The 21,883-nt window shown below is 36.8% G+C and overlaps 1 protein-coding gene across 1 annotated transcript in view; it reads left to right on the plus strand.

Moving 5' to 3' along the window:
- gpam (glycerol-3-phosphate acyltransferase, mitochondrial) overlaps nt 1-21,883 on the plus strand; it is a 91,492-nt gene that overhangs the window by 47,075 nt on the left and 22,534 nt on the right. The window contains exons 8-15 of the mRNA XM_028795834.2: nt 538-674; nt 2,038-2,137; nt 2,453-2,665; nt 4,185-4,298; nt 9,250-9,335; nt 13,957-14,072; nt 15,930-16,000; nt 16,532-16,796. Coding sequence (XP_028651667.2) covers nt 538-674; nt 2,038-2,137; nt 2,453-2,665; nt 4,185-4,298; nt 9,250-9,335; nt 13,957-14,072; nt 15,930-16,000; nt 16,532-16,796 — 1,102 coding nt within the window. The remainder of the gene's footprint in view (nt 1-537; nt 675-2,037; nt 2,138-2,452; nt 2,666-4,184; nt 4,299-9,249; nt 9,336-13,956; nt 14,073-15,929; nt 16,001-16,531; nt 16,797-21,883) is intronic.

The following is a 21,883-nucleotide window of genomic DNA, read 5'->3' on the forward strand; positions in this document are numbered from 1 at the left end:
AATTCCAAAAGGTTCACAAATTTTTTCTAATCTGTCAGTAAAAGCTACTATCTAATCTTTAGGTAATGTGATAAAATCTAATGGGTTATTATTTTGACATGTATCAAATATAAAATTTTTGAGCATTTATCTTTAAACCTAATGTCTAGAATGGGGTGGAGTGGTAGCTTTGTGGCCAACCCTTGCAAACCTGCAATTGCTTCATCTTGGGTGTGATATTAATCTGCATCCAGCCTTGTAAGCAGGTCCTCCATCATATAGGGTGAACTTAGGGGTTGGTAGCAGGATTGGCACTCCAGCCACAGTTTAAAAAAAACAAAAAAAAAAAGAAAAAAAGCCTTACACTGTTCCAGTGTGGTGCTGAGGAGTCATCTGCTGCCCTCGGGTCCCAATCCAGGTTTGTTCGTTGTGTGGTATATAATCAGCACATGCTCCCAACCCTTTCTCTTATGTCTAGAAAACACCATTTTTCAAATGAATTAAGTACTTGATGTATTCACAAGACTTGCACTATATTGTTCACCTTTTATTTTTCAGCACAATGTTTCTTTGGTGTTTTTGCCGGTCCATAAGTCTCATATTGACTACCTGCTGATTACGTTTATCCTTTTCTGCCATAATATCAAAGCTCCACATATTGCTGCAGGGAATAATCTCAATATTCCAATTTTCAGGTGAGTGATATACATTAAATTCTTTATCATTATTCAAGAGCTGGTTCTATGTTACATTTACATTTTGTGAAATATGATTAAAAATGTATAACATGCAGCATTTGTGAGCTGTGTATCTTGATTAATAAAATTTTCTGGATACCAAATCCTACGCTTAAACCTTGTTCTTAGGAATATTTGTATTTTGAAGTGCTGAAATTCCTGAAAAATACATTTGGAAGGCACTGTATAGAAATACAGTAAACATGTATATACATCAACATTGTGTACTTCTTATTTATCTGCCTTGCTGATGTTAGTCTACCCTTTATGTATTCAAAATTGTGTATTTTTATGTTGTACAGTGTTTATTATACTATATTTTAATTATTTTTATAGCTTGTTTGATTTAAAAACATGGTACATTCACATAGTATTGTTGTTTCTATTAACAGTAATCACAAGTCTTATATTGAGAGATATTCATATTTATAATGTTTAGGGTAAAACAGATATCACTCAGTCAGTTACATCTCAGAGAGTTCTTATTTTTAAGGTTGCATAAAAAAAGGAAACACAGCTTTTTAATGCTGTATTCAGAATTTGTGACCTCTTTATTTTAAGTACTCTGAACCTATCAATAATGGCTAAGATTTTTTTTGTCATGGAACACCTACAGTATCTGATTCTTTTTGTCTGGCTCATTCCTTCCGTAATCTTTTCCCTTCTAGGGCATTCAAAATGCAAGTTGTCTGATAGTACTTGCATAGATCTAAGTGAAGTTAATCACCATGTCATGTTGTAAAAGGGAATAAGAAGTGAGATTTGGGAGCCATAGCTAGTAGCACAAGGCTACCACACAGACTGCTATGTATGTTACAGGATGGTAGCTACTGCACATGTTAATTTTATAAAACAAAACATGTAAATATCCTTGCACTGTGCTGTCTAGTTCATTAAAACAACATAAATTAAAAGTTCTGTATTTTATAAACTAAATGTTACCTAATAGCTAAATATAAATGCTGTTTGTAACTTAATGAAATTTCTTTTAACGTGTTTTTTCAAAAAAAGTTGTAGCAGTATACTGCTGCCATACTGTTATATCTCAGTATGTTGCAATTAATTGTACAGGAAGTGCATGCAATGAGAGCCACTGTATTATAGTAGCATACGTTTAACAGCATTATATTAACTAATTTTATTATGCATGCATTCAGCCTTTGCAAAATAGAAATTATTACTCTTATGCAGTGTCAGTGCTTTTGTATATATAATTTGGAAACTGTTATTCATAAACTGAAGATATGGCTTGAAATGATTACCTAACTTTTCAAACATTCTTTTTAGTTACCTAATAAAAGTACTTATTTTCTTTCATTAGTACCCTAATTCGAAAACTTGGAGGCTTCTTCATACGCCGTAAACTGGATGAATGTTCTGATGGGAAAAAAGACATCTTATACAGAACACTTCTTCATGTAGTATGTTGTATATCCTTTATTGTTTTGTACTGGCACCTTGACTCTGATGGTATGGGTCAAAATAAGCAAAGTTTAAATAGGGCTGGTTTTAATCAAGCATGGTGGTTTTCGTTCAGCTAACTCTAATTATCCCTTTATTTGGGAAGATTTGGTGGTTGGGTTGCTGGGCTGGCAAGGTTCAGTTTTGGTCTATAATATAATTTAAATCTTCTTGCAGGCGTTATTTTTAAGAATATATTCAGATAAGATTATTTTTTTGAAAAGTGAGGAGAAAATGCATTTGTATCCTTCTCTGGTATTTCTTTTTTTAAACAGTACACAGAAGAGTTACTAAGGCAGCAGCAGTTTCTTGAAATTTACCTGGAAGGTACACGTTCTCGAAGTGGAAAGCCTTCTCCAGCTAGGGCGGGTTTGCTTTCAATGATTGTGGAAACGATCTGGAATAATTCATCTACTGATGTACTTATTGTGCCTGTGGGAATCTCTTATGACCGGATAATTGAAGGAAACTACAACAGCGAGCAACTGGTAAAATTGAACTTCGTTCACTATATTCTTCAAGACTCCTTTTACCTTCACCTTTGAATATACTGTATATGTAACTGAGTTTGTCTTAATTTTTTTTGCTTTATTTTCTCTCTGTTTCATGGTTATTTCAAAAGTATGTTTTATTAACCTAGTTCAGTGTATTCTTCTTAATCACTGTAAAACACTAAAAATATATTGTAACTGCATTACTTAACAATATGAGAAGAGATTGTGACACTCCTGTTACAGTAACGGGCTGTATAGGTCCAATGCTGAAATAGGCCCTTTGTTGTAATGTGCAGCATAATGTATACAGTGTTGAAAATATTATTTGAAAATAACTGCAATTTTGCAGAACAAGTACTGTATATCCTGCTAAAGTATTCATTGTTTGACCCAAGATTACATAAACATGAAACATGAAAATTTTCTGTGTATGTGGTGCTTTTAAATAGAATCTCCAAATTGTAATATTTAGCTTCATTTGTTCTGATGAACATGTTAATTTCTTCAGTTACCAATTGTAGTAACCAAGGCTGTGCTGAGAGGCTTAATAATATAATGCTGAAAAGTAGATCAGCGATATCAAATTCAGTAGCCTCCCATGTCACAAACCATACCCATCAATACTGATCTGCATTTGAAAAAGAATGTTTTTGGTCTGGTCTTCTGTATAGTTTGGTCGTTTCATGTTTTTCCACATATGATTAATACCTGCTGTTTAGTAAATAGTTTTACATTCATATGCCTACAGAATTATTTACAACACAGCAGAGTAGTTCAGTTGGTTTTCTCATTTCATAATTACACTGTAGAGACTCGGAACTCATCCAACAAGTGTTAAAACAGATTCGTAAGAAATCCCCAGTTATTTTTCATTGCAGAAAGCTGAATTTGACTAATTAATACATAAATAAAGACTAAATACCTTTGTGGCATTATAAAGTATAAACATTGCATTGAAAAGAGTGTGTAAAAGCTCAGCATTTTAGTGCACCTTTTGGCTGTCAAGCAACATTTTCTATTTTTACTTTTGAAATCTTTATTTTTCTGAATTTTGCAGTGTGCTATAGTTCAGAGATTTTACAAGGTATTACTTTATCTCATAGCAAATTCATTTTTTTTATTGGGCCCAATTCAGCTACCTGCAGCAATAAGCTCAAAGGGAGGTTGATTACTAGAAGCTTCTGTCTTTCAAGGAAAGCATATTAATTTTTGACACTTGTTAACATTTGATTTTAATTATTTGTGTTTTGATTGGTAAGGTGTTTTTTTATTTTTATAATCTTATTATAGTAAATAATCTTATTATTTAATATATCTAATATACAAGCTAATGAATCACCACTCTGTGAATAACAGGTAGCCAGCTACATCAGCACAATCTACTGGAAGGGGAATTTCAATATTAGTATTTTATTAAAGATGTGTGCATTGTAATCTGATGTGTTCACATTTCATTTTGGTTGGCAAATGATTGGCTAAGAGCCAAGTGTAATTTTGTATTGTTAATGTTTAGGGCAAGCCTAAAAAGAAGGAGTCTCTTTGGGGTGTGGCACGTGGAGTTTTTAGAATGCTGAGGAAAAACTATGGCTGTGTTCGTGTGGATTTTGCTCAGCCATTTTCTTTGAAGGTAAGATATTATTTTAGGTATAAAAGTTACACTTCAGTTTGCCAAGTTATTGTTGACCATCTTTGATTTTTTTTTTCTTCACATTCTGTTATATTGTAAACTGAAAAAAAAACATTTATATGGGGTTTAATGTCATTTAGGTTTAATCTTGCTTTACTGTATTTTAAAACAGTTGCTCAGCATGTTTGCCACAGCAATATGTCAAAATGCAGATATCATGAATTAAATGTGAACCATTCACCATGTTCTGAGCAGTGTACCTTTGAGGTTTCCCAATTTAAGATGAAAACTGTCATCAGCACATGCTGCAAGTGCAGTATTATGTGCCACTATATAATTATATTTAAAGAGGCAGGAGTTACAAATGTACAAGCTATAAAGACCTGGACATCGAAACAAATCGATGAATATACACAAGCCTGGTCTGCAATAGAAATAAAATCTTGCAGTACTTCTTTATTTTCACTCCTCCCTGTACATACAAATTATCATCAATACACAAATAATCCAATTGCCTTTCATTCTCTCAAAATATAGAACCAATGTGGGAAGTACTTTAAGACAGATACGCTTTTATCTGTTGCACCTGTACATGATAACCACCTTTTTCCACCCTCTCAAACATATATAGTATTTAATGTTTGGAAAATGTTTGGGATTTAACACTAGAATTACCAGAGCCTACGAAAAAACTCGTATATCCGGCCCACCTTAAATCGCTTCTTAAATCCGTTCACACCTCTCCGCCAGCATCCTTTGTCCTCTAAATGTGCTGATAAAAGACAAGCTGCCAGCAGCCGGCTATTCCATCCCCCCACCGACTTAGAACGTGAGCGAAGTTTTCCCAGCTCACGCCTTGATTGTTTATGTGGGAGTGAAGTGGAGTTTTACAGTGGAAATAAGACATCATTATTCTAAAGTAATCTGTGTAAACACATTGTTAAAACAGAAACTTTTTCATATTTTAGTAAATGTTACAAAATGTAGTAGGCATAAACTATAGAATATATAAAGCCCGAGTTCCAAAGATCAAATAAACACTTTCACAAAAGCTTCAAGAATGATTCAACAGCTTCAGTGGCGTAGTGTGTTAAGATTTGCCTCTTAGTGCAGAGCAGCTTTTCCTTACCTCACAGACCTGAGTTCGATTCCCCGCTGGGGATGAAGTGTTGCTTTTTTTTTCTTTTCTTTTAAACCTCAAACGGACATAAAATTTATACATTGGTATGCACTGTCAGTTACTGAGATCGTTATATTTTCATGTGGGATGCTCCTTTTCAAATATTTTTTTAACAATTGAGACTGCAATTAACAGGAACAACTGTCCTTATAACTTATTTTTAAGATCCATAACACACAGACAGACAGAGCACTGCGTAATAGAGAGACAGACAGGCAGAGAAGTCACTAGATATAGAAATAAACAGGGAAGCCACGTGTACTGAAAAAAAAAAAACAACATGTGCGTTGTCCCAGCTGCACTGAATAAGCGCAGGCCCTCTAACATCACCCCTCCCCCGATCTTACTTAGAGAGTCAGGGACAACGCACATGTTGTTTTTTTTTTTTCAGTACACGTGGCTTCCCTGTTTATTTCTATATCTAGTGACTTCTCTGCCTGTCTGTCTCTCTATTACGCAGTGCTCTGTCTGTCTGTGCGTTATGGATCTTAAAAATAAGTTATAAGGACAGTTGTTCCTGTTAATTGCAGTCTCAATTGTTAAAAAAATATTTGAAAAGGAGCCTCCCACATGAAAATATAACGATCTCAGTAACTGACAGTGCATACCAATGTATAAATTTTATGTCCGTTTGAGGTTTAAAAGAAAAGAAAAAAAAAGCAACACTTCATCCCCAACGGGGAATCGAACTCAGGTCTGTGAGGCAAGGAAAAACTGCTCTGCGCTAAGAGGCAAATCTTAACACGCTACGCCACTGAAGCTGTTGAATCATTCTTGAAGCTTTTGTGAAAGTGTTTATTTGATCTTTGGAACTCGGGCTTTATATATTCTACAGTTTATGCCTACTACATTTTGTAACATTTATTACTAAAATATGAAAAAGTTTCTGTTTTAACAATGTGTTTACACAGATTACTTTAGAATAATGATCTGTTATTTCCACTGTAAAACTCCACTTCACTCCCAGGTAATCAATCAATGCGTGAGCTGGGAAAACTTCGCTCACGTTCTAAGTCGGTGGGGGGATGGAATAGCCGGCTGCTGGCAGCTTGTCTTTTATCAGCACATTTAGAGGACAAAGGATGCTGGCGGAGAGGTGTGAACGGATTTAAGAAGCGATTTAAGGTGGGCCGGATATACGAGTTTTTTCGTAGGCTCTGGTAATTCTAGTGTTAAAATACTCGGAGTCTTGTACATAGATAATGTCTTTGCATCCCACAAACAATTATGCTCAAGATTTAACTTCTCATCAACACAATTCTTCCACTACTTTCAAGCTAGAAACTTTGCTAAACAGAACCTGCCCAATTTTCTTCACCTCCCTCCTAGTTCTGTTCCAAAAGGAATATTGATCAGTCCTGAAGACTCAGATAGCATCTGTACAGTTTTTAAAAATATGTTAAAGTCCTTTCCTTTCAGATATCCCAGGGTATGTTGTGGAAATGATCTGTCACTTAATATTTCAGAAACGGAGTGGAAGGCAGCCATGCACAAAATACACTAGTTCCATATGCTCAAAGCATTCAACTTAAAATCTTTTATCAAGTTCATTTATCTTGTTTAAAGTTGTCCAATGTTTCCAGGGCAAGATTCAACCTGTGAATGTTGTAATCTAGCTCCAGCCTCACTGGGTACATGTTCTGGGCATGTACCAAATTAACAACATTTTGGACAAAAATCTTTGAATGCCTATCAGGCAACCTTAGTGTCACAATCTCTCCAAACCCATTAACATCTGTGTTTGGTGTACTCCCAGACGGCCTTAAAGTGGAGAAGGACAAACACATTGTAATTGTCTTTCCCTCACTGCTAGCATATAAACTTATTTTGCTCAACTGGAAGAATCCCACCCCACCACTTTCAAGTCAGTGTGTAACTGGTGGTCTTTAATATTTGAAATTGGAAAAAATCTGTTTCTCACTTAGAGGATCTTTCAAAGCTTTTTTTTTTAAATATGGCAGAATCTAATCAATAACATTTTAAAATAAGCTTCCATTTTAGGGAAAAGGATATTCTTCCTTTCTTGTTGCTTTTAAAGAGTAACTTTGGTTGTTGGCTCTCCTCTCTTTCTGTTGAGTTCGGGTTAAATTTTGCTTTAAGTTTGACTTGATTGTATGGAACGTTACCTGCTTCTAATTAAAATCAATAAAAAAGAAGCAGTGTCTAGTGATGGGTGTGTATGTTATAGTGCCAGATTCTGTCAATTATGTTTTTAAGTAGAACTTACTCTTAACACTTGTTACACAAGTGTCTCAACATACATTGTTAAATGCTGCACCAGTTAATACATTAAAGCAATATGTGACACTTAAAATTCAGGGTTTGCTTGTGTGCAGTTTCTCTAACCTGATAACACTGGTTTATTAAAAAAATAGCGTAGTTGGTTCTGTATAAGGAATTTGTTTTGAACTTCAGATTTACCTTTTATGTAATGTCTGAAATATAAACTCTTAATGTAAGACAAGATTGAACAATGTCCCACAAATTTGTTATCCTAAGCAAATGCTGAAACTATTTTGAAAGTATACTTTTAATAGTTACAGAAGGAAAAATAAAATTGAACATTTTACATGTAGATAGATAGATAGATAGATAGTAGTTTGACAAAAAGGGTAGTATCTTAATTAAAAGTGTTTATATTTTCTGTGACCCATATCTGAGCTTCAGGACTTCAGTCACTCCTTGATTTTTACTCCAAATTATATATTTGAATTATAAATTGTATCTTTTGAAGAAATATTTGTGTATGATACATTGCACTGTTGGAATGGGACATGCAGTGGACTGATTAGTACCGCATACCTTACCACAGACAAATTTAAAAATTACTTAACCTGTGTGGCAGGCGGCCGGGTCCCATGCCTGGCCAGGACGCCCCTTCTACACATGTTCCAGGGGAGCAATCATGGACTGCTCAATACTTCCCCCGGGACACTTGGTGGCAGCCTCCCTAGCTGAGGATGATGCCTCAGTTTCCCGCAGGGCTCCATGGGAGATGGAGTTCTCCATAACCCTCTTGGGATCTGGGATGGCCGCCAGGGGGTGCTGCATGGGTCCCTGAGCCGGCCTGGACAACTCTACAGCCCCGCCCGGAAGTGCAGTCAGAAGCAGGTGATCATGCACCTGGAGCACTTCTGGGTGGGCTATAAAAGGGCCGGCAACCACCACTCGGGGCCAGAATCGGGAGGAAGAGGACGAGGTTGCCTGGGAGGAGTGGTGGTGCCAGAGGAAGGATTGTGTTGTTGAGTAAAGTGCTTTGGGACTTTGTTTTGGCTGGAGGGTTCACGGGGAAGACGTGCCCTCCAGCTGAAGAAAAAATAAAAGTCTTGTGTTTTTACACGTGCCTGTGTGTCAGTCTTTTAGGCATTGTAAGTCTCCTTATATTCAGCCTTTCTTTATGATCTCAACAAAGCCATATTTTTTCTTTATAACTTTAAATTCCTTCTTATTCTGTGCTATAATTTAAAAAAATAATATTCAGTTTTCTCACCAGTTGTTGATGCATTCTTTATGTAGTGCTTTATGAGTTATTTAGGGTATATAATATTTTATCAATTAGCTGTGCACATTTCACAAAGATTAGTATCTTAGTGTTTTGTAGAATTGTTACAAGCACAAGATTTTCTGAATCCGTTATCAGGCCAATTTCAGGAACTGGATGCAAATATTATGCAAGATATGTTCAAAACTGTTCAAAAGTATTGAACAAAATAGCACTTAACACAATATGTTAAACTGGTTCTGTTTCAGCATCTTACTTTTTTATTTTAGGAGTATCTTCATAATCAAAGACAGCGACAGCTCCCTGCACCTCTTACTCTTGAAGACATCTTGGTTCCAACCATTATTTCCATGCGGTATGTACCTGAAATATAATTAACTTATAATTATTTATTGATTAAATTATAATAGCAATGTGTTTAATCATTGTTCTATGAAGTGCACACTAGACAGTAATATTATAAAGCTACAAGAAGATAATTAAAAGCAGCAACAACTGGTTTAAAGGTTATTACCTGGGTTTGTACAGGTTAGCCAGGTATTTTCCAAGTTTCTTTTATTAATTTTCATAGAACTGAGTAATTTTATGTAGTGAAGCCCATTCTTTTCATGTCATCCTCCACCACTACTTTATTCATCTTTTTGCAGACCTTATTGTCCCAGTTATTTTTAATCACATTTGAAAACCGTTTTTTTTTATATTTTAATGGACAATCCTCTTTTATCTCCACACTAAAATTTCCTTCAGTTGTGTTATGTCATAGTAAAGCTAAGCATAACCACTTTGTGAATACAGTACACCCCCAACATTCACGGGGGTTATGTTCCTAGAGCACCCGCGAATTGTGAAAAACTGCGAATTTTGTATGTGGTTAAAAAATGCCTATGTTTATAGTTTAACCCTAAATATGCTCCCAAAACAATTTAATTTAATTTCAAACTCGATTTAATACATTACTTAAAAAAAGAATGTAAAGTTAAACCTGTATACTGTGCTGCTATGTCTCCTGCAGTGCTAGAATGTAAAATACCGATGTTACCGTTGTATGTACTGTAATTCATGGAAGCACGTTTTCATTGCCAGAAGCCTTAGAAGGTGCAGGGTGTTTCGGCGGCATCTTGGGGCTTTAACTGCCATATACATGGGGGGTTAATGCATCCCTGGACGCCAAATGCTTTTTTGCTGCACTTTAAGTAAACATCACAATTCACAAAGAAAAAGTGAAATTTTAATGGAACACTTTTTTTTCATGCAAAGAGCATCACAATTACTGCAACACTGATCATTTTACACATTGCTAGTGAACTGTAAAAACTATTAAAAAACTATTGGAACAATATGTACAAGGTGTAACTGATGCCATGGATGAAATTTAGTAAATCATTGAGCCAACTGTGCTTGAACTGGCTGCACGCAAGCACACAGAGGTAAGCGCTGATGCTTGCAGGCTAGTCTAGTGCAGCAGCTCAATCCCAGGGTCAGTGAGGCTGCAGGGTGTCATGCTTGGATCATAGAATTGCACAGAAACACAGGAGATTGTAGAGACAGTAACTTTATTGAAACACTTCAAACAAACATGTTTCTTTCAGAAGTAAAACGAGCTCAGTATGCAGTTAGTTCACAATTAAAGAATAGACAAACATCATAGGGGAGCACAACGGGAGCGGGACCCCCAACAGGAGCAGAGGATGTCAGGGGGAGGAGAGAGAAACAAAGCAATCAGCCAAAAAGGACAGATGCTGTTCAGGCTTTTAAGTATGTGTAGCTCGAGAAGCAAGTCACGCGACAGAGCAGCTGCAAGTAAGCCCAGCAAGTAAGGGAGCAATGTGAATGTAGTCTATATTAGCATTATTTAAGAAGGGTTTTTTGAGGACTATCCGTGTCTTCTAGGGGTGCGTTCAGCCCCCCTGCTCATAAGGGGCTGGCAGTAGTCATGAGCTGGGTGCTCAATGAATGCATGGCACTGACTGATCAGCTCCTGCATGCTCGCAAATGGCATTGGGAAACAACTATAGCCGGTTGTGGTGGTTTAAGGGTTAAGAGGAACAAAACGGAAAACACAAGAACACTCACCTAGAGATGCATCACAGTCAATCAGCAGCAAGGAGAAATGAATTAACGCTGTAGCAGCCCGGTGCTGCTGAGATTCACACCGTCGAGAAGATGGTGATTTATTTATTTTTATGGTGGGGATTGCAGGGACGCACCCAGCCTTGGCCCGACCCGCACGCACTCACAAACAGAGACAAAAACAAAGCAAACCAGTAATCAAACAACAAATAAAGAATGTAATGAAAACAAATGAAAACAACGATACCACCCCTGTTCCCCTTACGGCGATTACTCATTAAGTACAACAAAGCACAAACAAAACACACACAGTAAATCATGAAAAACGGCAACGGATTAAATGTAATTATGAAAATAGATAGTCCAGAGATCCGCATGTTGAATGGGAATGTAAAGATAGTCCTACCCGTAGTTCCTGAAATGGTGAAGACGGGTGGGCGGGTTCAAGAGCGCTCCTTTCTTTGTAGGATGGCCATGAATCCACTTACAGTCCTCATGTACACAGGCAGATGGCAGACAATCCAGATGCCAACCACGAAACAATCCAGGACAAAACGAATAAGTACAGGTAACCCAACAGAAGGCAGACGGACAGGAACTTGAAACACGAATGACAAAAATTTTTTTTTTGCTTTTGGTCACTGGCCCTCTTTTTAAAAGCCGCACTGACATCCTTTGACCTCAATAGCCCCAGCACCCTCAACAGAAGACCAATCAGAGCCACTGCACTGCTGGGAGTTGCAGTTTCAAATTCTATTGGCTACTTTCACCATCTCAAGCCGTATTTTCCTCTACAGTTGCTTCCTGTTCTTTCAACAGTACAGTATTGCCACGAAAAAGCCATAAAAATTGCGGAGGATATTTGTGATTTCCACTAACAATTATTAGATAGGTTCTAAGGAAAAATACGCGAATGACTGAGGCCGCGAACTCTGAACCATGACTTCGTGGGGGTCTACTGTATTCTGCTTTCCACATCTCAAAATAAATATTTTGCAACAGACACATACACACAGAAGAGTACAATATATATTGGCTAGTATGTCTACATGTATTGCTTGTGTTACAATATTGGTGGTTATGGTTTCTTGTTCAGTAACTTTGTGATCTGTGAACATAAACTGTTCCTGAATCTACTATTGCAAGAGCCAATAATCCTGCATCGCTTTCCAAGAGGAAGAAATGGGAAATGTTAATTCTGCAGGATGGCTAGGGTCTTTGATTATACTGTTTTAACGGGGAGCAGCTTACATATTTTTTTAGCCATCAATTAGAATTTCCATCCATACTCAATATGTGCCTTATGTTTTATAACACTTTATTGCTGATGTCAGGTTATACTTAATTTAATCTGTAGACACTTTTCATAAAAGAGTTTGGGCTCAAAACCTGCTGAGTGTGTGGGTGTGTGTATCTTTGTGCCCCATGATGGACTGGTGCCCTATGCTAGCTGGGATAGGCTCCAGCAGACCCCTGCAACCCTGTTCTGGACAAAGCAGATTAGAAAATGACTGACTGACTGACTGACCAACTTGCAGAAATGTCTTTGCATTTGCTCATCTTCTTTGAACCTCCTTGGTGCAGCTTTTATGCTAAAGATGGTTACTCCAAACACCTTTATGTCAAACTTTGTCTTCTGCTTCTTCCAGTCACCCTGTTCATCTCTAGTAATCACCACAATCTTACCTACATTAAAGCCACTAACTTGCATACCAGCTTTCAATTTCAGTATTCTCTCAACTCTGTTTTGTTTTCATCATCTGAATGGAACAGTTGTAAAGGACTGAAGGAGTAGAGGAGTCCCAGAAACTATTTGCTAACTGGGTCACCCCATTTTAATACAGTGCAACAAAGTAAATAAAAATAAGGACTTGGTGGTGCAGTAGAAGTAGGTGTTTCTAGTACCTGTTTAGCAAACTTGGCTTCTCTGAAAAATCGTGTCTCTCAAGCAGGTCAACATTCGGGAGCTCTGTCATACGATGGGTCAAATACCAGCTGTGACACCTTCTTCTAGGGACTTTTGGTCTTATAGGGTCCCGACCTTAAGAGGTGGAACTCCTTTGGACAATGTTGGAGAGGCTTAGCTACCCTAATTGAGGCACCTTCTTGGCACTGCGAAGGGAAAAAGAGACAATACTATTAGTGACAGCGCCCCCTTTTCGCCCTCGAGTGGAATCTTATACCTTAGCTGAGTCCAGAAGGTGATCCTCAGATGCCCATGCATGACACTGTCAAACGTACAAGAAGTCCAATGATCAGGCTTTACTTAGCTCTCTGCTCACCACCTCCATCATTGTTTGAACAGCAATAATAACAGTTAAGAGCTTTATAATTTTGTTAGAATTTTAAATGCATGATTCAATTGATACTTTTAATCAAATTCATTAATTGAAAAAATGTGCCATAGTGCTTGCATGTGTAGTTGGTACTACAGATAAAGTTTTATATGTTAGAATAAGAAAAATGGAATAATGCAGATTTACTCATGATGCAACAGTAATTTTTTATAGGTAAATTACGTGGCTATTTTTTTTATGAAATATTATGACTGTATTTCAGTATGCAGAGTGCTTTCAGAGTCCATGATTTTAGTCTGTAAACAGTTGACTTTAATATATACTTATAATGAGGTTGTCTAGGTGTTTGTGGCAAATTTTTACATTTTCCTTAATGCAAGTTGAAAAATTTGTATAATACTTATCTTTATTTGCACATGTGCTCATGAAAGATATACCTTATTGACAATTTTGATGAAATTCTACATTTTTAAATTTGTTTTTCTTTTTTTCCATGTGTAGTCACAACTTGTTAAACAGATTGTTGTTGAATCTGTGTGGTTTTTAGCAAGCATCATTGCATTTCCCCTTTATTTTGTTTTTGTGACCAATTCCTTTTTTATGTTATAGGCCAAACCAGCTTTTGTTTGAAGCTGAAGAAGCAGAGCACATTGTGTCCAGAGAACTAACAGATGAGCCCTGGCGTCGACAAGTGATAGCTAATTTAGCCAAGCATGTTTTGTTTAGTAAGTGTATTGCCTTTCTGTTTAATAATTTTCGTAGAACAATGCTCCTTTTTTAACCACAGAAATTCTAATATTTTAACTAATGACACAGTGATGTATATTTCGGTTAGCTCTGTCTGTAAAAGTGTGTCATTCACAGAACATTATATTATACATCTGTATGTGTAAATAAATTGTACTCCTCAATATTAGGGAACCAGTAAGAACTGGTCCATTAGGTGTGGGGTGAAACTGTATTTGTAAGAAACTTACCATAGTATAACATCTGTAAATTGCTGCATTTTCTGGTAACACCTAAATATTTTCTTTAATTGCAGCCTGAGCAATTCATGAGAAAGGCTTACTTAGTAGGAGTGTCAGGCGAGAGCTGACCAACCCAAAAAGCAACATTCTGTAGCCTACATCATACAGCTAATTCTACTCCCAAATTTACTGATCTGACCTGTGTATTACAAACACTAGATGCTTTTGTACCTCTTCTGTAGATGTGGTAACATCATGTGTACAATTATTCATAGCTGCTTTAACAATGGGCCAAAATCACTACAGGCTTTTAAATTGTTGTTCATATTGAACAGTCTTTAGCTTCTTTATATTTTTACAGTCATTCACATACAGTATATCCAGTTTCTTTCAAACATTGTAAATACGGCCATGTCAATTTTATTATTTGTGGCATCCTTTTGCAAAAAGATCCACTATTAATGAGCTGCTGCAAAACCTCTCTTTAGACATTGTAATTCAACTGCTTTCACCAGCAGAGGGCATCTTGGAGTTAAAGTAACATAAATGGATCTGAACAAAATGGTATAATTTTGCAAAACACATGAATATGTGGCATTCACATTACTGGATGGCTGTATAAATTGTTTTATGTAGAATTTAATTTGAAGAACACTTTTAAACAAGTAACCCAGGCAATAATTTAATAGCAAGCATGTGCGATGCATGCTGAATGGCATAAAACTAGATTTGAAAATATTAACTAATTTGCATCTGAACTTTACATAAATAGGCTTTCTTCCCAAAAATATTTGGACAAAAAATAAGATACTGTTTGTAATTTTAGTGTTTTGAATTTATGCTAAAAGCTTATTGCAGTTAGTCTTTTTAGCATTATGTAAAAAAATTTAAATAATTGATTGGGCTATTCAGTGAGAGTATTAGTGAGTGGAGATCTCCATACTAAAAACGATGATCCTTTGGATACAGTAAGAAATTACGAATCATAGAAAAACAGTAGACAATCTTGTTAACATTGTTCACATTTCTAATAGTGCCGTATAACCCATTCTTCATATTGACTGAGATATATGCCTACTGACAGAATATTCCATTAAAATGTCCTTAAGGTGTTCCACACATATAGTGTTTTACATAAATTTTTTAAATTCCTTCATGATTGTTGCATAATGCTAGAAAAGTGTCTACAAAGATTTTACTGTGATTTAAACAAAGGTTAATTAATTATATGGATTATGATGCATCATCTTGAAGACCCTACCTCCCTGACAAAACTTACCAGTGTTTTTGTTCAAGGAATCCTGTCTGAAATTGAGCAGGACATAAAGAGTATCTAATCTTCTAAGTTATTTGGTGTGTATCATTCATAGCAAGTGTACTGAATTGTTGTGAGTCAAACAGTTTGACAGGTTTTACCCTTCCTCCACTGTTGGTTTAGTTATAACTGTAACTTTAACAGAATGTACATTAGGTAATTTGTTTTATTATGATTTCAGTTTAAGTTATAACATGCCCAGTTTCTTTTCTGAAGGTTGAATTATTTTGGAAACTATTTACTTCAATTTTGATTGCTCACATTTTCTAAAATTTTGTTTTTGTTTCCCATCTCTCCAGCCGCTGTTAAATCTTCAGCTGTGATGTCCACTCATATTGTTGCCTGTTTACTACTATACAGGCACAGGCAGGTAAGAAATCAATAGGGCTCAGTTTTATTTTTGACAATAAGTTTTTGAAAATGGAAATGTTAGTATTAAAATAGGCTTGACATTGTTAGAATGGCAAGATGGTTGATCTTGTGTTTAATTTTCACACTATTTCTGAATAGTGTGTAGTGTTTCTTGAGTAGTTTCAATAATGTCAGAATATTTTAGATAATTTCAAAAACCAGAGGATTATGAAAAATGTTGGCTTAAATCTAAAAAGAGCTTTGGATCAACCTTAGGCATCAACTGTACATGGAAGATTAAAAAAAATAAAGTACTACTTCTGGCTTTTTTTAGATGTATCTATAGGTAACAATTACTTCTAATTTTAAAGTAACTTTGACCTTTGCTGAAATATTTAGTGAGGTAAAACACATTATACAAGTTTACATGTGCATGAAGGAATATTGTTGGTATGGATCATTCAGTCTAGTTTAATACTGTATGAACAGTGTATGGAAAAATAAACACTCTTGCTATAACATTTTTGTATTTTGTGTTACTGTTTTTTAGGGTGTCTACTTGTCTAAATTAGTTGAAGATTTTTTCTCAATGAAAGAAGAGGTTCTTGCCCGAGATTATGACTTAGGTTTTTCTGGCACATCAGAGGATGTTGTCATGCATGCATTGCACCTTCTTGGAAACTGTGTGAATGTTACAAGTGCTAGTCGCAATACTGAGTTCTTTGTATCACCCAGCACAACCATCCCTGCCTTATTCGAACTTAACTTCTATAGCAATGGGTTGTTTCATGTATTCATTACTGAAGCCATCGTTGGTAAGAAGATTCTCATTTTAGATTGTTTTTCTTTCCATTTTAAAAATAAGTTTGGTATTTTCTTAAGCCAAATTTAATTGCTTCACATTCGTTAGTATATATTAATTTGCCATATGATATTGTGTTCTAAAATGAAGATTTTTTTTATACATTTTAAAAAATACCTAGCCGGTTCTTGTATTTTAAAACAACTTAAGGAACATCAATTTAAAAAATGCTTTAACACTTACTGAATATGTCAAATTCGAAGCAGCAGAGGTTGCAATTTAAGAAAATGTGCTTTCCATGTTTTTGAGGTATATGTATGACAATAAAAGCAAGCTGGAAGTAATAAATTTGATCACAGATTCTTGGTACTATTTTTCTTGAGGTAAGGGTACATTTCCTGTTTGCTTGTCTGCTTACAGCTGCCATTGTAGGTAGGGTTTTGACATTTTTCTTGTGTGCACCAATAATCACCAGTTATCCAAAGCCTTGCCAGAACTTAAGGCTACATAGTTTCCTCCTTTGTCTCTCAATTTAATAATAATAATAATACAGTAATCCCTCGCTATATCGTGCTTCGAATTTCACGGCTTCACTCTATCGCGGATTTTATATATACGCATATTTAAATATATATTGCGGATTTTTCGCTGGTTCGTGGGTTTCAGTGGACAATGGGTCTTTTAATTTCTGGTACATGCTTCCTCAGTTGGTTTGCCCAGTTGATTTCATACAAGGGATGCTATTGGCAGATGGCTGAGAAGCTACCCAACCAGAGCACATATTATGTATTAAATAAAACTCCTCAAATGTATTGTGAGCACGGGAGCTGTTCACTCCCATCCTTGCTGGGCTTACTTGTGGTTGCTTTGTTGCGCGATATGCTTCCCGCACGGTGCTTCACATACTTAAAATCTCAAACAGCACCTATTGATTTTTGATTGTTTGCTTTTCTCTCTCTCTTGCTCTGACATTCTCTGCTCCTGACAGAGGGGGTGTGAGCAGGGGGGCTGTTTGCACCCCTAGAGGATACGGATGCTTGTCTTAAAAATGCTTAAAGAATACCTTCACATTGCTCCCTTCCTTGCTGGGTATCCTTGCAGCTGCTTTGTCAAGCGACATGCTTCCCGCATGGTGCTTCGCATACTTAAAAGCTCAAACAGCACCTATCGGTTTTTGATTGTTTGCTTTTCTCTCTCTCTCTCTCTCTCTCTCTCTCTCTCTCTCTGACATTCATACTTAAAAGCCCAAACAGCACCTATTGATTTTTGATTGTTTGCTTCTCTCTCTTTCTGACATTCTCTGCTCCTGACGCGCACACCTTTAAAGAGGAAGATATGTTTGCATTCTTTTCATTGTGAGACGGAACTGTCATCTCTGTCTTGTCATGGAGCACATTTAAACTTTTGAAAAAGAGACAAATGTTTGTTTGCAGTGTTTGAATAAGGTTCCTGTCTCTCTACAACTTCCTGTGTTTCTGTACAAATCTGTGATCCAAGTATGACAATATAAAAGTAACCATATAAACATATGGTTTCTACTTTGCAAATTTTCACCTTTCTGGAACGCAACCCCCGCGTTCGAGGAGGGATCACTGTAATGCGTTTTATTTATAGGGGCACTTTACATTAGCAGTAAATCTCAAAGTGCAACATAAAAAGTTTAAACAAAGGCAAAGCAAGATAAAAACAGAGATAAAAACAATAATTATAGCATTCTTGTTAATAAGCTTTCCTAAATAGAAAAGTCTTTAGCTGTTTTTTTAAAACAGGCCACAATCTGCTATGTTCTCTGGTAGGGGCATTCCAGAGCCATGGAGCAGCGGCTGCAAAGGCTCGGTCTCCCATTTTATGAAGTTTGGTCACAGGGGGGCAAAGGCGGTAGGTATTTGCAAAACAGAGGTTTCTTATAGTGGATTGTAGTATAAGGAGTTCTTTAAGATATTGTGGAGCATTTCCATGGATACTCATGGATACACACTATTACAATAGTCCAGTCTGGATGAGACAAAGGCATGAACAAGCTTTTAGCATCACAGAGGGAGAGGTAGGGACGGAGTTTGGCTATGTTCCGGAGATGAAGGAATGCAATTTTACAAAGGTGATGGACATGTGTATCAAATGACAGATGGCAGTCTAACTTGACACCCAGATTTGTAACAGAAGGGGAGAGGATAATGGTAGGTCAGAAAAGGAAATACAATTTAACAGAGGAATGAAGTTGAATGGGGGGTGCCAATTAAAAGGGCTTCAGTTTTGGTGCTGTTCAGCTTGAGGAAGTTCTTGGACATCCAGGCTCAATCTCAACCAAGCAAGAGGAAAAAGTTGATGGAGGTGCATGAGAAGTCGAATCCAGTCTCACATAGAGCTGCGTATCATCGGCATAGCAATGGAATGAAACTCCATGCTCGCGGATGATGTGACCCAGGGGTAGCATATAGATATTAAAGAGGGTCGGCTCAAGGACTGAACCTTGTGGGACCCCACAGGTGACAGTGTGGATATGAGATTTAGCATCCCCAAGGCCACATACTCAGCCCTATCTGTAAGATAGGATTCGAACCACTCCAAAGCAATGCCAGAAAGTCCAGTTGTATAGTGAAGATGATGGAGAATATTATGATCTACAGTATCAAATACAGCTGTAAGATCCAGGAAGATAAGGAGTGATGGAGAGCCCTGGTCAGCAACCATCAGGAGGTCATTGGTGACTCTGACCAGGGTTGTCTCTGTACTGTGAAAAGTTCAGAAACCAGATTGAAATTTTTCAAACAAATTGAATTTTTTGAGGTGATACTGAAGCTGTACCAAAACAACCTTTTCCAAAACCTTAGACAAAAATGGAAGGTTGGAGGCTGGACGATAGTTTGCTATCACTTCAGGATCCAAAAATTTTTTATTTAAATGAGGCCTAATTTTTGCGGTTTTCAAGGCCAGTGGGACTGTGCTGCTTTGGAGAGAGTGATTAATGATATCAGCAATGAGAGGGCTTATGTCTGATACATTAGCTTTTACCAGAGGAGTAGGAAAAGGATCCAATGAACATGTTGAAGGTCTCATCCTCTGTATAATGCCCTCAACTTCTTTAACTGTGGTGCAGAGGAACTGGGAAAGGCAGCCCATTGGCTTTGATGTAGAAACATCCAGCGATGGAGGGCTGGAGGCAGACAGTGAGGAGCGGATGATGTCCACTTTAGAGGTGAAATATTCAATAAAATTATTGCACTGCTCCTCTGTGAAATTATTACAGGCGTAGGTGTGAGGATTGAGTAAATGATTTATCACGGAAAAAAGTTGTTTGGAATTTCCAGGACTGTTGTTGATTAAATTTGAATAGTATTGAGATCTAGCAGTGGTCAGTGCCCTGGAGTAGTTTTTTTGGTGTTCCCGATAAGCTCATTTGTGGACCGTTGAACTGGTTGCAACAAAACGCCGCTCGAGTGCTCGCCCAGCTGTTTTCATCTGTCGAAGCTCACTTGTAAACCACGGGGCAGATTTTACAAAAGAGACCACTCGTGATTTAACTGTGGCATGGGTCTCAAGGATGTTGTGGAGCCCATTGTTGTAGTAATTGACTAATTCAGTGACGGAAGAAAGGTGGGGAGCAATGGAGAAGTTCTTAATGTCAGCATTTAAATCAGTAACATTTATTTTTTCAGGTTCCTGAAGCGGATGCAGCGCTGTGGTTTAGAGTATAGTGAATTTGTGTTTCATCAATGCAGATATTCAGCTGTGAATTATAACAAATGGTGCTCTGCACAAAAGTGTACCTAGTGTCTGATATAGTGGCAATGTTGTCAATATGCTGATTTGAGTATGCTTCTGTCACTATACATGGTTCAGAAATGTGTGCCAGTGCCCCGGCTGTAAGTTCATCTTTAAGTCATGTTTTTTTGTATGTAGTAGTGCTACACACATTGAATTACATACCACACATTGATTTAATAGCAGATGCACACTAAAATTATATGATTTCTGTTTTCCTAATGGGTATTTCACATATAGTCAGTAAATATATATCTTTTCGGCTATACCCTCAGTGCAATCTTGGATATGTGTCAATATCAAGTAAAGAAAAGCAACGATTTATTGTAGCATTTTCGTACATTTTTGGGTCTGCGGTGTTAGTGAGTGTGTCACCTTCCAGCATTATGCTCTGCTTTTATCAAAGCCAAAGGATTTTGTAAGAGCCAAAACCACCTGCATGCTGTTGCTAATTTCATAATGCCAATAGATCTGCATTGTCAAAGAGGAAAAACTGCAATGTAAAATACTGAAGCAAACCAAATCAAATTTTGGCATGTGCTCGATGGGTCCTACTAGGACATGGTAATACAAGAACAGCTGAAGACAACATTTATGACTTAATAACTTTACCTGTTTCTTCATTGTAGACAATTACTCATCTTATATGTATTAATCATTATTACCTTACCAAACACCACTAATAGTGCTGTCCCACGTTAATCCAAATTGCTGCAGCGATATTTCTCTTAGGGTTGAGCTGTATACCAGTACCGGAAAAGCACAGCTAAACCAAAATTTTAAAACTTTACAGTACTAGCATTACTGGGTCTTCATGACTAGAAGTAAAAGTCAGCTTTCCTTTCAATTTCCCCCACACCACTCATTGTTATAGCTGTAAAAAACATAACTTTGTAATCTTCGCAAAACTAATAGACACGCTACAATGCTGTTAGAATTTCACTGTGGACCTCCAAGCCAATAACTCCCTGGCCCTTTGCGTTGATGTGATCAGAGCTTCGAGGGATCATTGCTTTGACACACTTTGTGGCCCACCCCCCTTTTTTCCTTCAACGCGATTGATATTGAAGTCAAAATTTTATTGCCGATTCAGGACTAAACTCTGTACATCATTGTACATGTTTTGCTTTTTTCCTTCCTAAATTTACATGGATTGCTGTTTGGCAATAAGTGAGGCAATCACAAGAGAAATGAATACTTGATAATGTTCTGCCTTGAAAAATGCATGTAGTTATTGGTTTACTTTTAGGTGTTTGTTTTCATGTTTGGGCCTGATACCCATTTTATAAAGTTTATAAAAAAAATGCTTCACTTGAAAACACAAATGCAAATTAATAT

This window comes from Erpetoichthys calabaricus, chromosome 2 (assembly GCF_900747795.2).
Source record: "Erpetoichthys calabaricus chromosome 2, fErpCal1.3, whole genome shotgun sequence".
NCBI lineage: Eukaryota > Metazoa > Chordata > Cladistia > Polypteriformes > Polypteridae > Erpetoichthys > Erpetoichthys calabaricus.